The sequence below is a fragment of the Oncorhynchus kisutch genome, linkage group LG10 (assembly GCF_002021735.2).
Source record: "Oncorhynchus kisutch isolate 150728-3 linkage group LG10, Okis_V2, whole genome shotgun sequence".
Classification (NCBI taxonomy): Eukaryota; Metazoa; Chordata; class Actinopteri; order Salmoniformes; family Salmonidae; genus Oncorhynchus; species Oncorhynchus kisutch.
The window spans coordinates 30,004,605-30,025,164 of NC_034183.2; the positions used below are offsets into that span (position 1 = coordinate 30,004,605).

The 20,560-nt window shown below is 43.8% G+C and overlaps 1 protein-coding gene across 3 annotated transcripts in view; it reads left to right on the forward strand.

The window, feature by feature from the left end:
- Nucleotides 1–13,363: 13,363 nt before the first annotated feature.
- The window catches only part of kita (KIT proto-oncogene, receptor tyrosine kinase a), a 35,996-nt gene continuing 28,799 nt past the window's right edge, over nucleotides 13,364–20,560 (forward strand). The window contains exon 1 of one of the 3 annotated variants that reach the window (XM_020492765.2): nucleotides 13,364–13,533. In XM_020492765.2, coding sequence (XP_020348354.1) covers nucleotides 13,479–13,533 — 55 coding nt within the window. In that variant the 5' untranslated portion in view covers nucleotides 13,364–13,478. The remainder of the gene's footprint in view (nucleotides 13,534–20,560) is intronic. The other 2 variants (XM_020492764.2, XM_031833515.1) reach the window with 2 other exon arrangements.

A 20,560-nucleotide genomic window follows, 5' to 3' on the forward strand; every position in this document is an offset into this window, starting at 1 on the left:
TGACCAAACAAAACATAGAAACAAAACAACGCAAATAATGGTCAGAGTGTGACAGTACCCCCCCCTAAGGTGTGGACTCCGGTCGCAAAACCTAAACCTATAGGGGAGGGTCTGGGTGGGCATCTGGCTGCGGTGGCAGCTCTGGCGCGGGACGTGGACCCCACTCTACCATAGTTATTTCCCTCTTCAAGGGCCTCTTTAGAGTGGCGACCCTCGCCTCCGACCTTGGGTCTAAGACCCTAATTGAGGAGCGCTGACGGCTCTTGCAGCCCCTGGCTGGCTGACGGCTCTGGCAGGTCATGGCTGGCTGACGGCTCTGGCGGCTCCTGGTTGGCTGACGGCTCTGACGGCTCTTGGCTGGCTGATGGCTCTGGCAAGTCCTGGCTGGCTGACGGCTCTGGCAGGTCCTGGCTGGCTGACGGCTCTGGCGGCTCCTGGCTGGCTGACGGCTCTGGCGGCTCCTGGCTGGTTGATGCCTCTGGCAGCTCCTGGCTGGCTGATGGCTCTGGCGGCTCCTGGCTTGCTAGCAGCTCTGGCGGCTCCTGGCTGACTGGCGGCTCCTGGCTGACTGGCGGCTCTGGCGGCTCTGGCAGCTCCTGGCAGACTGGGGTATCTGGCAGCTCCTGGCTGTCTGACGGCTCTGGCAGGTCCTGGCTGACTGACGGCTCTGGCAGGTCTTGGCTGACTGACAGCTCAGGACAGACTGGCGGCTCTGACAGCTCAGGACAGACGGGAGACTCTAGCAGCTCAGGACAGACGGGAGACTCTAGCAGCTCAGGACAGGTGGGAGACTCTAGCAGCTCAGGACAGACGGGAGACTCTTGCAGCTCAGGACAGACGGGAGACTCTAGCAGCTCAGGACAGATGGGAGACTCTGGCGGCTCAGGACTGACGGGAGACTCTGGCAGCGCTGGGCAGGAGGAAGGCTCTGGCAGCACTGGACAGGCGGGAGCACCTGTAGGGATGAGAAGGAGAGACAGCCTGGTACGGGAGGCTGCCACCGGAGGGCTGGTGCATAGAGGTGGCACTGGATAGAACGGACCGTGAAGGCGCACTGGAGATCTTGAGCACCGAGCCAGCCCAACCTTACCTGGTTGAATGCTCCCCGTAGCCAGGCCAGTGCGGTGAGGTGGAATAGCCCGCACCATGCTGTGCTGGCGAACCAGGGACACCATGCGTAAGGCTGGTGCAATGCATGCCGGCCCGAGGAGACGCACTGGAGACCAGATGCGTAGAGCCGGCTTCATGGCACCTGGCTCGATGCCCACTCTAGCCCGGTCGATACAAGGAGCTGGAATGTACCGAACCGGGCTATGCACATGCACCGGGGACACAGTGCGCTCCACCGCATAACACGGTGCCTGCCCGGTTCCTCTCTCTCTCCAGGTAAGCACAGGAAGTTGGCGCAGGTCTCCTACCTGGCTTCGCCACACTCCCTGTGTGCCTCCCCCCCTATGAAATTTTTGGGGCTGCCTCTCGGGCTTCCAGCCACGCCGCCGTGCTGCCTCCTCATACCGGCGCCTCTCTGCTTTTGCTGCCTCCAGCTCTGCTCTGGGGTGGCGATATTCCCCTGGCGGTGCCCAGGGTCCTTTGCCGTCCAGAATCTCCTCCCAAGTCCAGGAGTCCTGTGTTCTTTGCCACTGCTGCTGGCCGTTACCACGCTGCTTGGTCCATTGTTGGTGGGTTATTCTGTCACGATCGTCGTATTGAGGAGACCAAGGCACAGTGTAATATGAATACATGTTCTATATTTTATGAAGAAAGAACACTAACACTAACACAAACTTACAAAACAACAAACAAACGTGACGCTATATATCAACAGTGCATACACAGGCAACTAGACATAGACAATAACCCACGAACCACAATACAAAACAGGCTACCTAAATATGGTTCCCAATCAGAGACAACGACAAACACCTGCCACTGATTGAGAACCATATCAGGCCAAAACAGATAGAAACAGACTAACTAGACATGCAACATAGAATGCCCACTCATATCACACCCTGACCAAACAAAACATAGAAACAAACAACGCAAATAATGGTCAGAGTGTGACAGTGGGCAGAACTGAAAAAGCATGTGTGAGCAAGGAGGCCTACAAACCTGACTCAGTTACACCAGCTCTGTCAGGGGAATGGGACAAAATTCACCCAACTTATTGTGGGAAGCTTGTGGAAGGCTACCCGAAACATTTGACCCAAGTTAAACAATTTAAAGGCAATGCTACCAACTACTAATTGAGTGTATGTAAACTTCTGACCCACTGGGAATGTGATGAAAGAAATAAAAGCTGAAATAAATAATTTTCTCTACTATTATTCTGACATTTCACATTCTTAAAATAAAGTGGTGATCCATTTGGAACAGGCAGGCAGACGCACGCAGTATCGCAATATTGCAGAACGATTACTAGCTAGTTTACTCTATTAAAGTATGCTCGGCTGCTGTAGTCTTCCATGCAATAAGAGCTAAAGATATCGGCGGTAGCCATAAACTGATCATAACCCAAATGTTATAACATTCGTGCGTGTGGCTCAAAACTAATTTCTGGGATCGGTTATTACTAGTGCATTCAATGTGTAGCCACTGTAGTGTACTGGTTTCAGTGCACATGAGCTTTGATTGATTGAGTTTGCCCCACCAATATTGTCATGTTAAAATTGCCACTGGTGCTTGGGGTAAATGTCTTGCTGGAAGACCCACTTGAGGCCAAATGTAAGCCTTCTGGAAGAGGCAACCAGGTTTTGGCTAAAATATCATGGTACTAGGTAAAGTTCATGATGCCGTTGACCTTAACAAGGGCCCCAGGATTTCATGCTTGCTTAGTTTATTTTTTGTTTTACATTCTTATTTACAACAATGAGTAGGATTTAGTTCTTATTTTAATTTGACAATTTTTAACCAGCTCATCCTTCACCAAATTCTGATATAAAAGCACCAACAAAATGAAAACGCTTCCTCTTTCAATGGTAACCTTTTTCAGTCACATCGCCATAAATGCCTCTTCATCAGAGCTAAAAATGACATGCCTGGGAAACTTCAGATATGACCCCTGTATGATATAATATATCATATCATCTGTCAGAAGTCACATTCACTGTGGCCCAGAGTACAGTACTATAGAGGCAGACCTCACTCCCACTTACTTTCCCTCTCTCATGGCAGTTCGAAGTGTTAATTACTGCTCATTAGGCCCATGATGACGGGTTTACGACAGATAACAAACACTTCATTCTGTTGTGCAGAGATAGGGACAGGATCATTTTTACAGTACTATGGAAGAAGTTTGCTATCGTAGACAAATAGTGTTTTAGTACTTCCTGCTATAGGTGTCTTTCTGTCACCTCAGATTAAAACGTATTTCAACACCAACCTCCCTGTCCTTCACCTCTCTGTTTCTACTCTTTTATCCATTGAGTTGTGGGAGGGTGTGAGGAACAAAAATATCTCTAGTAGTGTTTGGACAAGCGAAAGGAACAAAGAGGAGTTGTTCCTCTGTCAGATTCACAGTGGATGTTCACTAAATCCCATACACAACACAATAACTATAACAAGCCCCATCTCCCCTCCTTTCCATTTCAACCATGTACAGCTTGCAGAATGCTGCTATTATGTTTACCATGGCAGCCATGTCACAATGCAGTACATACTGTATTTGATGGTTTGATGTTACTGTGGCTATGACGTTGTTACTAATGATCAACGTGGGGTAAACAGAGAATGTGAAAAGCGTTCCATCATTCATGCCGGATTGCCATGGAATCGTTCATGCACTAGACTAGAGTAATGTATATTCCTTTGTATGTGGCCACCCATCATCACTGGTGTTCATCACTACAAGACTGACTACCATGGTGTTCAGTTACAACATCATTTTTATATGTCTCTCACCCTGTTTCTCTTTGTCTTTCATTTTTCCTCTCTCTCTAAGCAAACGCTGCATACATGCATGCTGTGGGGTTTGAAAAGGGTCATGTGAGAGAAGCATGTGGCATGAGGCACAGTAGAGGCTCTGTTTTAGGGGGGATAGTGGGCGGCGTCAATGTCCCCTCAAAGAAACGTCTTTACTTGGTTTAAGTGTGCTTGCTGAAAGCAAAAACAACTTTAGAAGGCCGACATACTTCTTATTATTATTTGCTGTAGCGCCAAAACCATAAAAGCTACTTTTCACACTACGACAATATTTGCATAAATCCCAATGCATTTTAATGGCCGTAGACTTGAATAGGAACATTTCCGGTCGTAACTAGTCTTCAACCATTTAAGCTAGAAACGCCATTCAAATGTTAAAACATGCGGACTGGTCTAGAATAGGTTGCTTGTATAAAGATTTTTTGATACCATTTATAGATGTGAACTATAACCTATTTATATCTGCATAAAAGCTCCATAGGCTTCAATGGGAAGTATTTGGATTAACCACTGCTCTTGAACTTTTAAAGCTTGATGGATTTCCACCCCTAAGGTCTAAATGAGGAACTGGACCTCATGTTTTTTCTAATAATGTGTCTAGACTTTAGCTGTGTCTTCTTAAGTGCGTGTCTCCTCTAAATATGTAGCCTACAGCACTGATGAAGTTGCATGACAGTGTCTCACTTGCGCAGGTGAAATATATTTTAAACCAACTAAAATAATTCTACAAGAAGCTGTTACAACTGTAGGAGAATAGCATCTAAAGTAAAAAAAAAAAAATACTGGTACAGTAGATTCAACAAACTAAAAAATTGACGATTTGACCAGAGAGGTCCAGGACCTGATAAACAGTCTGTACTTCTCCCAGGGAGCGATCGATGGGTTGAAAGAAGATTGCAGCAACATAACAACTAACTATAAGTCCACGAGAAAAGACAAGCTAAATTACTCCTATGCCCCCTTCGAGGTAAGCAACACTGAAGCATCCATGAGAGCATCAGCTGTTCCGGACGACTGTGTGATCACGCTCTCCGTAGCCCCAACAGATCCAAAGATGATGCAACACGGCGTCTAGGACGCTGATCCTCAACATGGGGGTCCTTCAGGGGTTTGTACTCAGTCTCCTCCTGTACTCCCTGTTCACTCATGACTGCATGGCCAGGCATGACTCCAACACCATCATTAAGTTTTCCGATGACACAACAGTGGTAGGCCTGATCACTGACAAAGATAAGACAGCCTATAGGGAGGAGGTCAGAGATCTGGCCGTGTGGTGCCAGGACAACAACCTCTACCTCAATGTGAGCAAGACAAAGGAGATGATTGTGGACTTCAGGAAAAGGAGGACCGAGCAGCCCCTCATTCTCATCGAAGGGGCTGGAGTGGAGCAGGTTGAGAGCTTCAAGTTCCTTGGTGTCACCATCACCAACAAACTATCCATGGTCCAAACACACCAAGACAGTCATGAAGAGGGCACGACAAAACCTATTCCCCCTCAGGAGACTTAAAAGATTTGGCATGGGTCCCCAGATCCTCAAAAAGTTCTACAGCTGCACCATCGAGAGCATCACTGCCTGGTATGGCAACTGTTCATCCTCCGACCGCAAGGCACTACAGAGGGTAGTGCATACGGCACAGTACATCACTGGGGCCAAGCTTCCTGCCATCCAGGACCTATATACTAGGCAGTGTCAGAGGAAGGCCCAAAAACCTGTCAAAGACTCCAGTCACCCAAGTCGAAGACTGTTCTCTCTGCTACTGCATGGCAAGCGGTACCGGAATGCCAAGTCTAGGACCATAAGGCTCCTTAACAGCTTCTACCCCCAAGCCACAATTAATCAAATGGCCACCTGGACTATTTACACTGCTGCTATTTGCTGTTTTTTTATCTATGAAAAGTCACTTTACCCCTACCTACATGTACAGATTACCTCGACTACCCTGTACCCCCGCACATTAACTTGGTACCGCCCCCTGTATATAGCCTTGTTATCGTTATTGTTATTTTATTGTGTTATTTTATTATTTAGCAAATATATTTATTTAATTAAATGTTATTTGAATTTGAATGTAGGTACACGTTGTACAAGTTGTAGGTACACTAAGATGGGCTATGTCAAGAATACAGTATATACATAAACTGAGTGTACAAAATATTAGGAAGAAATTAATTGTTCAAACTATTGTATTTTTTTTCTCTTTGAGTCAACTACTCAACATATTTTATGCACTGCAGTGCTAGCTAGCTACATCTTATGCTTTCAGTACTAGATTAATTCTCTGATCCTTTGATTGGGTGGACAACATGTCAATTCATGCTGCAAGAGCTTATACATAGAGTAGGATGGAAACTAGCTGTCTTCTGGCTACACTATGGTGCAACCCTACAGAGTGCTTTTGAGGCTACTGTAGACCTTAATTGCAAAACTGTGTGTTTTAATCAATTATTTTTATATATGTAGTATAGTTGTATCAAAAAATAATAACTTTTTTAATGTTCACTATTATTATTTGTATTTTATATGAAATTGACAGAGTTTTGTTCACGTCAGGGGAATTTAGCTGAGTGTGCTGCACTCCATACTTGTCAAGGTTGCTCCCTTCATGTCAGGAGAACATAGCAGCAGTGAAATTTAGGTTCAACACCATACAATATACAATGCCTTTGGAAAGTATTCAGACCCCTTCACTTTTAAAACTGTTGTTAGGTTATAAAATAAAATTGATTAAACAGTTTTTCTTTTTTTCATCATCTACACACAATACCCCATAATGACAAAGCAAAAACAGGTTGTTAGACATTTTTGCAGATTTATATAAAAGCTTTGTCAGGTTGGATGGGGAGCGTTGCTGCACAGCTATTTACAGGTCTCTCCAGAGATGTTCGATCAGGTTCAAGTCCAGGCTCTGGCTGGGCCACTCAAAGACATTCAGAGACTTGTCCCAAAGCCACTCCTGCATTGTCTTGGCTGTGTACTTAGGGTCATGGTCCTGTTGGAAGGTGAACCGTCACCCTGGTCTGAGGTCCTGAGCGCTCTGGAGCAGGTTTTCATCAAGGATCTCTCTTGACTTGATCCTGACTAGTCTCCCAGTCCCTGCCGCTGAAAAACATCCCCATAGCATGATTCTGACACCACAATGCTTCACCGTAGGATGGTTCCAGGTTTCCTCCAGATGTGACACTTGGCATTCAGGCGAAAGAGTTCAATCTTGGTTTCATTAGACCAGAGAATCTTGTTTATTATGGTCTGAGACTCTTTAAGTGCCTTTTGGCCAATTCCATGTGCCTTTTACTGAGGAGTGGCTTCCATCGGGTCACTCTACCATAAAGGCTTGATTGGTCTCCACAGAGGAACTCTGGAGCTCTGTCATTGGGTTCTTGGTCACCTCCCTCACCAAGACCCTTCTCCCCCGATTGCTCAGTTTGGCCGGGCGGCCAGCTCTAGGAAGAGCCTTAGTGGTTCCAAACTTCTTCCATTTAAGAATGATGGAAGCCACTGTGCTCTTAGGGACCTTAAATGCTGCAGACATTTTTCACTACCTTCCCCAGATCTGTGCCTCAACACAATCCTGTCTCTGAGCTCTACGTACAATTCCTTCGACCTCATGGCTTGGTTTTTGCTCTGACATGCACTGTCAACTGTGGGACCTTATATAGACATCTGTGTGCCTTTCCAAATCATGCTACATCTATTGAATTTACCACAGGTGGACTCCAATCAAGTTGTAGAAATCAATGGAAACAGGATGCACCTGATCTCAATTTCAAGTCTCATAGCAAAGGGTCTGATTACTGATGTAAATAAAGTATTTATGCTTTAGTTGTTTTTATACATTTGCCCCAAAATTCTAAAAACCTGCTTTCTCTTTGTCATTATGGGGTATTGTGTGTAGATTGCTGAGGATTTAATAGTTTTTATAATACGGTTGTAACGTAACAAAATGTGGAAAAAGTCAAGGGGTATATAGATATTTTTTCTTACTAATCCTAAATTATTTTCGGAACAAGCGTTTGACTCTTCGCTTGAACTGCCACCGTAGGCCTACACATCACAAGATTTTGTTCAGCAAGAGCAGAGTAGGCCGGTGCTCAGGGTTGGAATATCCATTGCAGAGTGTAATGCAGCCTAGTTTTATTTACACCATCCCAGCAGCGAAAAATACTTGGTAAGAAAGTTAGTTTTCTTAGAAATATAACTTTGCTCTGTACTTCTCCGAGTATGCACTTCGTATTGTCTAGGCTATGGATTATTTGATAGAGACTACACTAAATAGCCTAATAGGCGCACGTGATATTGCGAGCCCAGCGGAGAATCAGAGATGAGGTGCAGCATCGGGTACACATCGATATATAGCCTAGCCTAATAAGAAACGTATTCTTAAACACTGAGAAGTATTGAAAGTACATAAATTACAAATTATATGACCCTCCCCTGGATTAAATAACAAAAATACTAAACCCTCCCCTTGACTGAAATTGAAAAAGCATGGCCCTCCTCCATTTCCCTCCAGGTCCCCATTCTGTACATTTTGAGCCATCCATAATGCTGGGTTGCAAACAACTGGATTCTCAGAATTCAGAAATCTCCGATATCCGACCTCAGTGCGTTCAAGACATTCGGGAACTCGGAAAAAAACGAGATCCAACTGTGAAAAGTAATTTTGAATGGTCGTCCAACTCCGATTTCGAAGTCTGAAACTCATTCCGACCTAAAGATCGCTGATGTTTTTTTTTTAAAGTTCCCAGTTGTCTTGAAAGCACCATGACCATCAGATGCAGGTACCATCAGTCAGCTGTGCCTCAAGTGCTACAACAACGGATCTATTTTCTAATCAAAGCTCAAGTTTTGGAAAATGATCTGGTCTCAGAAGAACAATATTGGCAGAACAGACATATTGCCAATGTGCTGTGATAATGTGTTAGGTCTAAAGCACAAACTTTATTCCGACAGAACTGTTTTTATTAGGTTCAGGTTACATTTTTAAAGTCATGTTTTTTTAAAATGCTGAGCGGTAGATCTCGGCTTGCTTTTTGACTGGGAAAGTGATCTTGACTCAGAAACGGTTGGTGACCAACCGTTACCACAAATTCTGGATTCTCACACATGCTCACTCTAATACACATGCTCACTCTAATACACATGCTCACTCTAATACACATGCTCACTCACTCGAATCTACTTTGGATTGTTATTTCTTTCTTTTTATTATTTGTGTATTTGTATTGTATTTGCGAGACATTCTACTGCGCTGTTTATTAGTAACATAAGCATTTAGCTGACAAATCTGTGTATATGACCAATAAACGTATATTTGATTTGATCACTCCTCTCATAACCAAAAGTGAAACTTGAAATGCTTTTCCTTGAAAGCGTAAGCAGAGAAAACTGTGCAAAACACGTGACCTGTAACTAAAACTGCGGCAACAACATTAAAGCCACAAAATTGGTCTACAGTCACTAATCTTTTCTAGACTAGCTTTGTTTAAGATGTTAAATCCCTTACTGAAAAAATCACATTGTGCAAAAGGTTAGTGCATCTGGGCCATGTATGTAATTGAACCTATAACAAAAATAATAAAGTACATGATTAAAGAGCTTAGGCACTTAAAAATTAATAACATAGAGTAAGATTTGGAATTAGTAACATACCATACGAATTGCGAAAAAAAAATTCTCTATATATTTTGTTTCTTTGCAAGATGTAACATACTGTATCAAACGAAATGGATGACGTGAGGTACTCAATTGTGCACGATGTTCGGGGACCCGTTTTGGCTCATGAGCACTACGTCAAAAATACTGGCTAAAATTATACAAAATCTCTGGAAAATCACTTTAATATGACTGTGTCACGCCCTGACCTTAGAGAGCCGTTTTATTTCTCTATTTGATTAGGTCAGGGTGTGATTTTGGGGTGGGCATTCTATGTTGTGCATTTCTATGTTGGCCTGATATGGTTCCCAATCAGAGACAGCTGTTTATCGTTGTCTCTGATTGGGGATCATATTTAGGCAGCCCTTTTTCCCACTTTCTGGTGTGGGATCTTGTCTACATTTAGTTGCATGAGTGCACAACAGTAGCTTCACGTTTCGTTTGGTTGTTGTTTGTTGTTTTTGTTCAGTGAGTTTCAGTTTATTAACATTATGTGGAACTCTACTCACGCTGCGCCTTGGTCTCATCATTATGATGAACGTGACAGAAGATCCCACCAAAAATGGACCAAGCAGCGTGTACAGGAGGAGTGGACTTGGGAGGAGATCCTGGATGGAAAAGGACCCTGGACGCAGGCCGGGGAGTTTCGCTGTCCTAAGGAGGAGATAGAGGCAGCGAAAGCGGAACGGCGACGTTATGAGGAGCTATACCAATGAGGCAAGCACGAGATGCAGCCCCAAAAAAAGGGGGAGGGACACGGGGAGATTGGCAGAGTCAGGGTTTAGACCTGAGCCAACTCCCCGTGCTTACCATGGGGAGCGTGTGACTGGTCAGGCACCGTGTTATGCAGTGATGTGCACGGTGTCTCCAGTGCGCATTCATAGCCCGGTGCGCTCTGTTCCAGCTCCCCGCATTTGCCGCGCCAGAATGGGCATCCAACCAGGACGTGCTCTGTCGGCTCAGCGCTCCTGGTCTCCAGTACACCTCTTCGGACCAGGATATCCTGTGCCGACTTTACGCGCTGTATCCCCGGTGCGTCTTCAGAGCCCAGGGCGTCCTGTGCCAGCCGCTCGCACTTATCGAGCTAAATTGAGCATCCAGCCAGGACGCATTGTGCCAGCTCTACGCTCCAGACGTCCAGTGCGCCTCCACAGTCCAGTATGTCCTGTGCCTCCTCTCCACACTCGCCCTGAGGTGCGTGTCATCAGCCCGGTACCACCAGTGCCGGCACCACGCATCAGGCCTCCAGTACGCCTCCCCAGTCCAGAGCTTCCGGCGACAGTTCCCAGTCCAGAGCTTCCGGCGACAGTTCCCAGTCCGGAGCTTCCGGCGACGTTTCACAGTCCGGATCTTCCGGCGATGTTTCACAGTCCGGAGCTTCCGGCGATGTTTCACAGTCCGGAACCTACGAAGACGGTCGACAGTCCTGAACCTACGAAGACGGTCCACAGTCCAGAGCCTCTGGCGATGGTCCACAGTCCGGAGCCTCCGGCCCCCAGTCCAGGGCCTCTGGCGATGAGCTGCAGTCCAGAGTCTTCGGCGACGAGCTGCAGTCCAGAGCCTCCGGCGACGAGCTGCAGTCCAGAGCCTCCAGCGGGGGTTCCCAGTTCTGAGCCTCCAACGATGATCCTCGGTCCGGTTCCTCCGGCAACGATCCATGGTCCGGTTCCAAAGAAGCGGAGGGATCAGTGTAGGGAGCGGGGACTACACCCCGAACCTACGCCCCGAATAAGTTCAGTTTTGCGGCCGGGAGTCCGCACCTTTGGGGGGGTACTGTCACGCCATGACCTTAGAGAGACGTTTTATTTCTCTATTTGGTTAGGTCAGGGTGTGATTTTTGGGGTGGGCATTCTATGTTGTGTATTTCTATGTTAGCCTGATATGGTTCCCAATCAGAGACAGCTGTTTATCGTTATATTTAGGCAGCCCTTTTTCCCACTTTCCGGTGTGGGATCTTGTCTACATTTAGTTGCCTGAGTGCACAACAGTAGCTTCACGTTTCGGTTGGTTGTTGTTTTTGTTCAGTGAGTTCACGCTGCGCCTTGGTCTCATCATTACGACGAACGTGACAGACTGTGTCGAGAATATACAATGACCGAGGATAAAACAGCATTATGGACATCCTCCAGGTTTGCATAAAGTGTTTCTAGATTTCAAAATTAGAACATGCCTAGTAAGCTATACCAAACCCGCATACTCTATGATTTTCGTTGTTTGCTCTATAACCTGTTAGTTCATATGCCTTGCCACCATGTTATATCGGCCTAAGGCCAAGACAATAAGAAGACAGAGTGGCAGAATAAATTCAACCACACCTTTGTTTCATCACAAAACCGCAGAGCAACTTTCAGGTGAAGTCCACAAAGCATATGGCATATAACACACAGTTACATGACCTATAGCGTGGCCAAGCTAGTTAATGTTTCCAACATTTTTGAACTACTGAACAACTATGGGTTTAGAACCACAGAGAATTATAGCAAGTCGCAAAGAAAACTGGAGCTGCCTCTACTATTCCAGTACCATTTCATCTTCAACATTTCAGCATCATCAAATAACCTATGCTTAGTCTAATACAGTGACAACTAAAAGATACCTAAAACAATTTTATCCAATCAACGTAAGCTACATATGATGTGGTTCTGATTTATCTCTCTCTCTGTGTGTGTGCACGTGTGCTTTCCTGCAAGTAGTAAAAACATGTTGACTCACCCTACTAGTAGAAATGCCATTGCCATCCTCCTTTCTTTTATCTTGACGAAACAGCACATGCTTTTAGTTGTTGTCCTAGGCTACCTGGCTAAAATGCTTACTCCCCAGCCTAACATCCTATCATGGGCAATGATGAGCCATCTAGTTAACATTAGCCTACTACATCTAGCAACATATTAAACTTCCATCCTCTCAGGCCAGGGGCACACTGTATTAATTTATGGTTGGATCATAATCACCATTATCATCATTAGCCAGTATGGAGTATGCAGTATAGCCAGTCCAAATCCCTATCGCCATCCATGGCTAATTTAGGAATGGGACAATTTTAACTAGCTAGCTAGGCACAAGAGGACAACACAACGAGATGCAACAATTAAAGTTTTTTCTGTCAATGACGTTTAGCTTTTGACGTGACGTGATTGGTGTGAAGCCAAATCCCCTGGACACTGTTTTTTTGGGTATGCCAGGACCTTTCACAGTTGAGCTCACTCAATTTAGCTCAACGCTGACAGGCTATTATTTCATACTTTTTTATCAAGGGAGGACAAATGCTCGCTGGCTTCCCTTGCACTCAATGCTATGGGCGGCAACAATGTCATACTCTTTTTGACCAGACAGCATCAGATAGATGGGCTACACATAGAGAGACAGGGGGGCGCTGTTTTGCTTGGTTGAACACTTTATCCTGTGAGATACTTTCAGCCTCTTGCGAATTGAAGGAACATTCTGAAACACAGAGAGACAAAATATAAATGATATATATATATATATATATTTGTTGTCCATTTTTGGGGGAAGCCTGGATTCCCTTGGCAGTCATGAATACATGCCAATGTCTACTGAACCAGTCTATTGCATACACATTACAACTATCTGTCAGATCAACTATTGGTGGACTTTATCCCCACGGCTGCCAATGCAAATTATGGCTGTTCAGGGCATACAAGGCATCTAATTGAAATGCTTGTTGTTGTTGTTATAGCTGTCTGCTACCGACCTCTGGATTCAGTCCAACACAACGTCAACACCAGTTGATCCTAGTACTTCAACGCAATACCCCGCTGCTGCACTGTGTCTTTAAGACATTCAACTGCATGTATAGCAAGCCTTCACTCAGCCATTTACAAGCGCGAGCACTTCAGAGAGTAGACACTGATAAAGCACCGCAATATAGATGGAATTGTAATAATGGAATACCACTGGGTACTGTTTTCTGTCTTGTTGCAGTTAACCTTCCAAACAGGTAAGGCATAATATTGGTCAACATTGTCTCTCTGCCAACTGTTGTGGTTCTAGTTGTTGTTTTACAGAAGTTTATTGATCACACTTCACAACATGATCACCTTGGTCACTACACTAAATTGCATTTTTGCCACTGTTTGGTTCATCGTAATTTTGTTCGTTTTTCATGTGGACTATGAATATGTCATTTCTATTCAGTTAAGGATTGTATTGTAGCCTAAACTACACACATTTTCAGCAGGTTATAACTTTGTATAGTCTATAATTTTGTCAACACAGTTCGTTCAGGATGTAGAGGTAGCCTTCCTACCTGTTGGTTACCTTGTAACATTACCTTGACATTTTCAGTTAGTCACTGAAACCTAATGAGGAAATTGGATATTTGTGCGCTGAGCATCAGTTTGTGTTCCTCTCAATTATTAATCTAGCAGGCGGTGCACAGTACGGAGACATTGGCAAAAAGTAAATAAACAGCGATTTATTTATGGAGAGATTTGTAATTGACCTCGTTGTAGGGTAAAGTAAAGATTTAGACATTACAATTAGGAATCGTTCTTCTTGAAAGAATGAAACTTGTTGTTTTGATCAACTATATGATTTGGGAATATGACAGGTAACCTAGTTATAATGCACAACATTAGTTCAACAGCCAAGTATTAGGCGTATATGTATATGCTCGCTAAATTGCTATTTTCCAAGAGCATTTAGTCATTGGCGTAGAAAGCGCTGCGCTGATCAGTTGCTGTTGTCAAGTCTTGTCATCTCAGGGATGACTGTAATTATGGAAATGTATACGAATTCCTTGGAAGTATGAAAATTAACACTGGCAGTGAAATTGTCGACAAATTGGTTTTGCATAGACCTACTGTTGGCCTGTGAATGTTTATAGATTTTTTATAACCATTATACAGAGGCTTTTGTCATAATTTTTTATATCAACAATGTTTATGTCAACATTCCCACTCAAACTCAGTTTTGTAAGCCTTGGAATGGTGTTTTGGTGTTGGGACTTTAGGTGCCATGAAAAATATATTTGACATGATTTACAACATGCCTCACCTGTGAATGAGCAGTATTAAGCTCTGAGTGGTAGGCCTATCTCCTATGCTTGTAATTGCTTACATCGTTAAAGAATCAATCCAAACACCCACTTGAAAACACAACAGGCAAAGACAGATTAAAAAATGTCAGTGATCCTGTGAAGGGATGGGGGAGTTTGTCTACAGGGTGGGTGGGGGTTGGTTTGTGGTCTGTTACAAAGAGTGGCGCGAAGTGCGTTGTGCCTGGTACGTCTTTGTCCTGGATGTACAGCTCAGGCAAGCTCTGCTTCTCGCCTGTGCAGGGGTTATTTTCACCAGTTGTATTCTGCAGGTGGCGTTTATTTTGTTCTGAGCGCAGGTGATTTTCCATTTCTACATACATTCTGCTAAATTCAATTTAGGCTTCATTCCAGTGGTGGTCAGGGAGGATTTATTTGAATTTTTATGAGTGTGCCCTTATTTCCATTACAGCATATTGGATGACCGTCCTTCATATTCCATTCACCCAGCTCAATGTAACATCAATAGGTTTAGACTACTACATGATACTATAATTCAATTAGCCCTATACCCATCATGAGGTTGCTACAACCTATCCTACAAATTCAAGTTTATAACGGTTGAGAGACAAATTGTAGTACTCAAGGTAACAGAGACACATTCAATACCACCTTGCACAATCTTGCCTGCATCTATCTAGCCCAGGGCTGGGCAACTCCAGTCCTCGGGGGCCTGATTGGTGTCACACTTTTGCCGCAGTTCCAGCTAACACACATGAGTCCAATAATCAACTAATCGTGTTCTTCAGTTTAGAATACAATTAGTTTAATCATGTGTGTTTGCTAGGGTTGGGGAAAATCTGTGACACCACTCCGGCCCCGGAGAACTGGAGTTTCCCATCTAGTTTATCTAAAGTGTAATCATTAGTCCAAACAATGTGCCAAATTCAGTTAGGTCCCTCCCCATTTCTTTCCGTTTAAGAATTTGTTTTTGCAACAGAATCAGGGGAATGAATACACCCCTGATCACCCGCACATAGCAGTCACTAACCGCATCATCACTTTGCTCGATGTCTAATTCCTTCTCAAATCTACGTGCTCTCTTCCTCTCACCTTTTCCCTTCACTTGTGGACTTCAGTGCACAACACAACAGCTGTCTGTAACAAGGCGCAAAAGCCTATCCAAGACAAACCTTCATACCCTAACTGCTAACAGCTACACAGTTTACACTGTTGTCACCATATTAACGTTATAGTCAACAAACTAGCGATAACGCGTCAGTAAACCCACAATCCAATCCATGTGTAAAATCATGCAGTGCAGTGTACGGTAAGGAGTTTAGCAGTTACACCAGCTGGTCGCGGTGGCAATAAATTAATAAAATCGAAAGCTTATCTTGGCTTGGAAGGGTTGCTGTGTTGGATAGCCTTAGCCAGCTAGCTGTCATAAATAACATTCCTCTCTGTTTGAGTCAGGTTGAGTAAATCAAATCAAATGTTATTTGTCACATACACCGAATACAACAGGTGTAGGTAGACATTACCGTGAAAAGCTTACTTACAAGCCCTTAACCAACAATGCAGTTTTAAGAAAAATAAGAGTTAAGAAAATATTTACTAAATAACCTAAAGTAAAAAAATTAATGAGTAACAATAAAATAGCAATAACGAGGCTATATACAGGTACTGATACCGAGTCAATGTGCAGGGGTACAGGTTGGTCGAAGTAATTGAGGTTATATGTACATGTAGGTAGGGGAAAAGTGACTATGCATAGATGATAAACAACGAGTAGCAGCAGCATTAAATAAGGGGTCAATGCAAAAAGTCCGGGCAGCCATTTGATTGGCTATTCAGCAGTTTTATGGCTTGGGGGTAGAAGCTGTTAAGAAGCCTTTCGGACCTAGTCTTGGCGCTCTGCTAAATTAGCGGCATTATCTAAGTATGTGAAAGGTAAACTAAGAAGAAAATAAATCCAACTAAATCTCTCTCTCTCTCTGCTGCTTCTCTTTCATTTTTGAAGCAATTAATTTGTTCAAAACTGTTCAACTATTGTCTTTCTCTCCCTTTGAGTCAACTACTCACCACACTTTATTCACTACAGTGCTAGCTAGCTGTAGCTCAGTGAAATCATCATAATTGCTGTGTAAATCTATGGAAGGGGGTGAGAACTACAGATTAACATGGTTAACCGGGATACCAGGACTGTCCCAAGAAAACTCTACACAGGCTTGCAAGCCTCCCACTTTTCCTCCAAACATAATGATGGTCATTATGCTCAAACAGTTGTATTTTTGTTTCATCAGACCAGAGAACATTTCTCCAAAAAGTACAATCTTTGTCCACATGTGCAGTTGCAAACCATAGTCTGGCTTTTTTTATGGAGCAGTGGCTTCTTCCTTGCTGAGCGGCCTTTCAGGTTATGTCGATATAGGACTCTTTTTACTGTGGATATAGATACTTTTGTACCTGTTTCCTACAGCATCGTCAATAGGTCCTTTGCTGTTGTTGTGGGATTGATTTGCTCTTTTCGCACAAAAGTACGTTCATGTCTAGGAGACAGAACTCTTCTCCTTCCTGTGTGGTATGATGGCTGAGTGGTCCCATGGTGTTTATACTTGCGTACTATTGTTTGTACAGATGAACGTGGTACCTTCAGGTGTTTGCACCCAAGGATGAACCAGACTTGTGGAGGCCTACCATTTTTTTTCGGAGGTCTCGGCTGATTTCTTTTGATTTTCCTATAATGTCAAGCGAAGAGGCACTGAGTTTGAAGGTAGGCCTTGAAATACATCCACAGGTACACTTCCAATTGACTCACATGATTTCAATTAGCCTATCAGAAGCTTCTAAAGCCATGACATACTTTTCTGGAATTTTCCAAGCTGTTTAAAGGCACAGTCAATTTAGAGTATGTTCACTTCTGACCCACTGGAATTGTGATGCAGTGAAATAATCTGTCTTTAAACAATTGTTGGAAAAATGACTTGTCATGCACACAGTAGATGTCCTAACCGACTTGCCAAAACTATAGTTTGTAACAAGAAATTTGTGGAGTGGTTGAAAAACAAGTTTTTATGACTCCAACCTAAATGTATGTAAACTTCTGACTTCAACTATATACAGTATATTTTTTAAAATTTTTTTAAAAAATCCCTACACAAGCTTTGTTGTACAGTTAACGGTCAAATACACTGCATTCCAAACAGTGAGCAATAATCTAATGAATACAGGGCATGTGAAATTATACCTAGGCTAAGTATGAGCCTTCCACAACCTTAAGACCTACAATTTTTTACATTTAACTAGGCAAGTCAGTTAAGAACAAATTCGTATTTACAATGACAGCCTAGGAACAGTGGGTTAACTGTCTTGTTCAGAGGCAGAACGACAGATTTTTACCTTGTCAGCTTGGGGATTCAATCTAGCAACCTTTAGGTTAATTGCCCAACGCTCTAACCACGAGGCTACCTGCTGCCCTAATAACTAAATTATTTGATCAAAATAGTTTAACCTGCTTTTTTGCAATAATCACTGATCTGGCGTTGAAGTCTATTAAAATGCCTTGTTTGTAACCAGAACCATGCATAATGTACATTCACTAATAATGACTAACTTCTTGTAGCTGTCTTTATAGAAACTTAACACCGGTCTCATAAACAATATCTTAAGCGCAAGCCCACGAGCTAGTGAGGAAGTAGGCAGGTAATCTTTATTTTTCAAGTTTAGCCAACTTGGATCTACTTGCTAGCTAACAAGGTAGAACAGCGTGCTAGCCTGTCCACTTTGTTCAGATGATGGTATCAAGTTGCCTACCTTATTTCTCAGAATGAGAACGAGTTGCCAATTCTTTGTATACCTATGCTTTATGCTTATTGCACATTTATAAAACACAGACTAGACAGCTAGCATAACGGTCTTTGTCTGAAATGCTGCTGTGTTACATGGTACCACAATGCCACGCGTGACAAACTGAGCAATAATTATCCAGAATCTTTGTTAATTGATACTCCTGTTTTAGTAGTGTCTGCTCTGTATGCAATTTCAGATGTTGCAACATAAAAAGGGTATCGTTAGAAAGGTTAACTTCTCAATGTGTTTGTGTCCATATGAGCGATTCTGTTGGACCAAAACTCAAATGCAAATAGCAAGTTGAAACCTCTTGTCAGAGGTCAGAGAGGAAGAGGTGACCTCTCATCTCTGTTGTTGTGAGTGGCAGGGGGAGGATCTTGGTGTGTGTGTGTGTGTGTTTGTTTGTGTGTGTCTGTAAACAGGAAGGAAGATGCAAAGCGAGAGGTTTCACTCTCACCAAAACTGTCCAAAATAAGCCCACTGTCGCCTGCCTTCCCTCCTTTGGGACAATGACTCCCATTGTTGGGGCGGACACATGAGCATCTCAACATTATATACAGATCTCTGGTGTAGGGAAGGCACAGAAAGGAGCAAAGGAGACGAGACCAAAAATACATGAGAAGAAACGGACATAAACGCTCGTAAAAAAATGTCACCCACTAAAAAAATGATTCTTGCGATACAGGCATTTGAAATATATTGTGCAAAAACATACATTCGAATTAATCAAATGTATTTTATATATCGCCCTAGCCTATGCACAATTCACTACATAGGATCTATGTAACAGACATGAAGCCTCTTAACAATTCAGAGGCATGAGGAAAATTCTGTCTCCTGTCCTAGAGCCTATTTCCCTATCCAGTCCCAATCCAACTGAAAACCCCAAATCCTGACTCCTGTATTGCATGAACATTCCTAACTTTATTCTGTAATCCATTGGTTATATTTTCAAAGCACGTCTCTCACCTATGCATGTTAAAATACCGCTATAACATGTCTAATACTTTCTGCCCATGATAGAGCTTCGGTAGAGAATGTGTGATCAACAAACAGTATAATAGTAGATATGGATATTTATCTTAAACACAGTTGGTCCCCGTTAAGATACTTTTGGCCATGTTGTCTGTCAAGGTATGTGGACATCTTCTCGTCGAACATCTCATCTCTCCAAAATCATGGGCATTAATATAGAGTTGGCCTCCCCTTTGCTGCTGTAACAGCCTCCACTCTTCTGGGAAGGCTTTCCACTAGATGTTGAACCATTGCTGCGGAGACTTGGTTCCATTCAGCCACAAGATCATTAGTGAGGTCGGGCACTGATGTTGGGTGATTAGGCCTGGCTCGCAGTTGGTGTTCCAATTCATCCCAAAGGTGTTTGATGGGGTTGAGGTCAGGGCTCTGTGCAGGCCAGTCAAGTTCTTCCACACCAATCTCAACAAACCATTTCTGTATGGACCTCGCTTTGTGCACGAGGGCATCGTCACGCTGAAGCAGAAAAGGGCCTTCCCCAAACTGTTACCACAGAATTGTCTAGAATGTCATTGTAGGCTGTAGCATTAACATTTCCCTTCACTGGAACTAAGGGGCCTAGCCCGAACCATGAAAAACAGCCCCAGACCATTATTCCTCCTCCACCAAACTTTACAGTTGGCACTATGCATTTGGGCAGGTAGTGTTCTCCTGGCATCCGCCAAACCCAGATTATTCAGTCGAACTGCCAGATGGTGAAGCGTGATTCATTACTCCTGAGAACGCGTTCCCACTTCTCCAGAATCCAATGGCGGCAAGCTTTACACCGCTCCAGCCGACACTTGGCATTGCGCATGGTGATCTTAGGCTTGTGTGCAGCTGCTCGGCCATGAAAACCCATTTCATGAAGCTCCAGACTAACAGTTCTTGTGCTGACGTTTCTTCCAGAGGCAGTTTGGAACTCGGCAGTGAGTGTTGCAACTGAGGCACTTGGCGGTCCTGTTCTGTGAACTTGTGTGGCCTTCTACTTCGCAGCTGAGCCGTTGTTGCTCCTAGACGTTTCCACTTCAGAATAACAGCACTTACAGTTGACCAGGGCAACTCTAGCAGGGCAGAAATTTGACGAACTGACTTGTTGGAAATGTGGCATCCTATGACTCTTCAG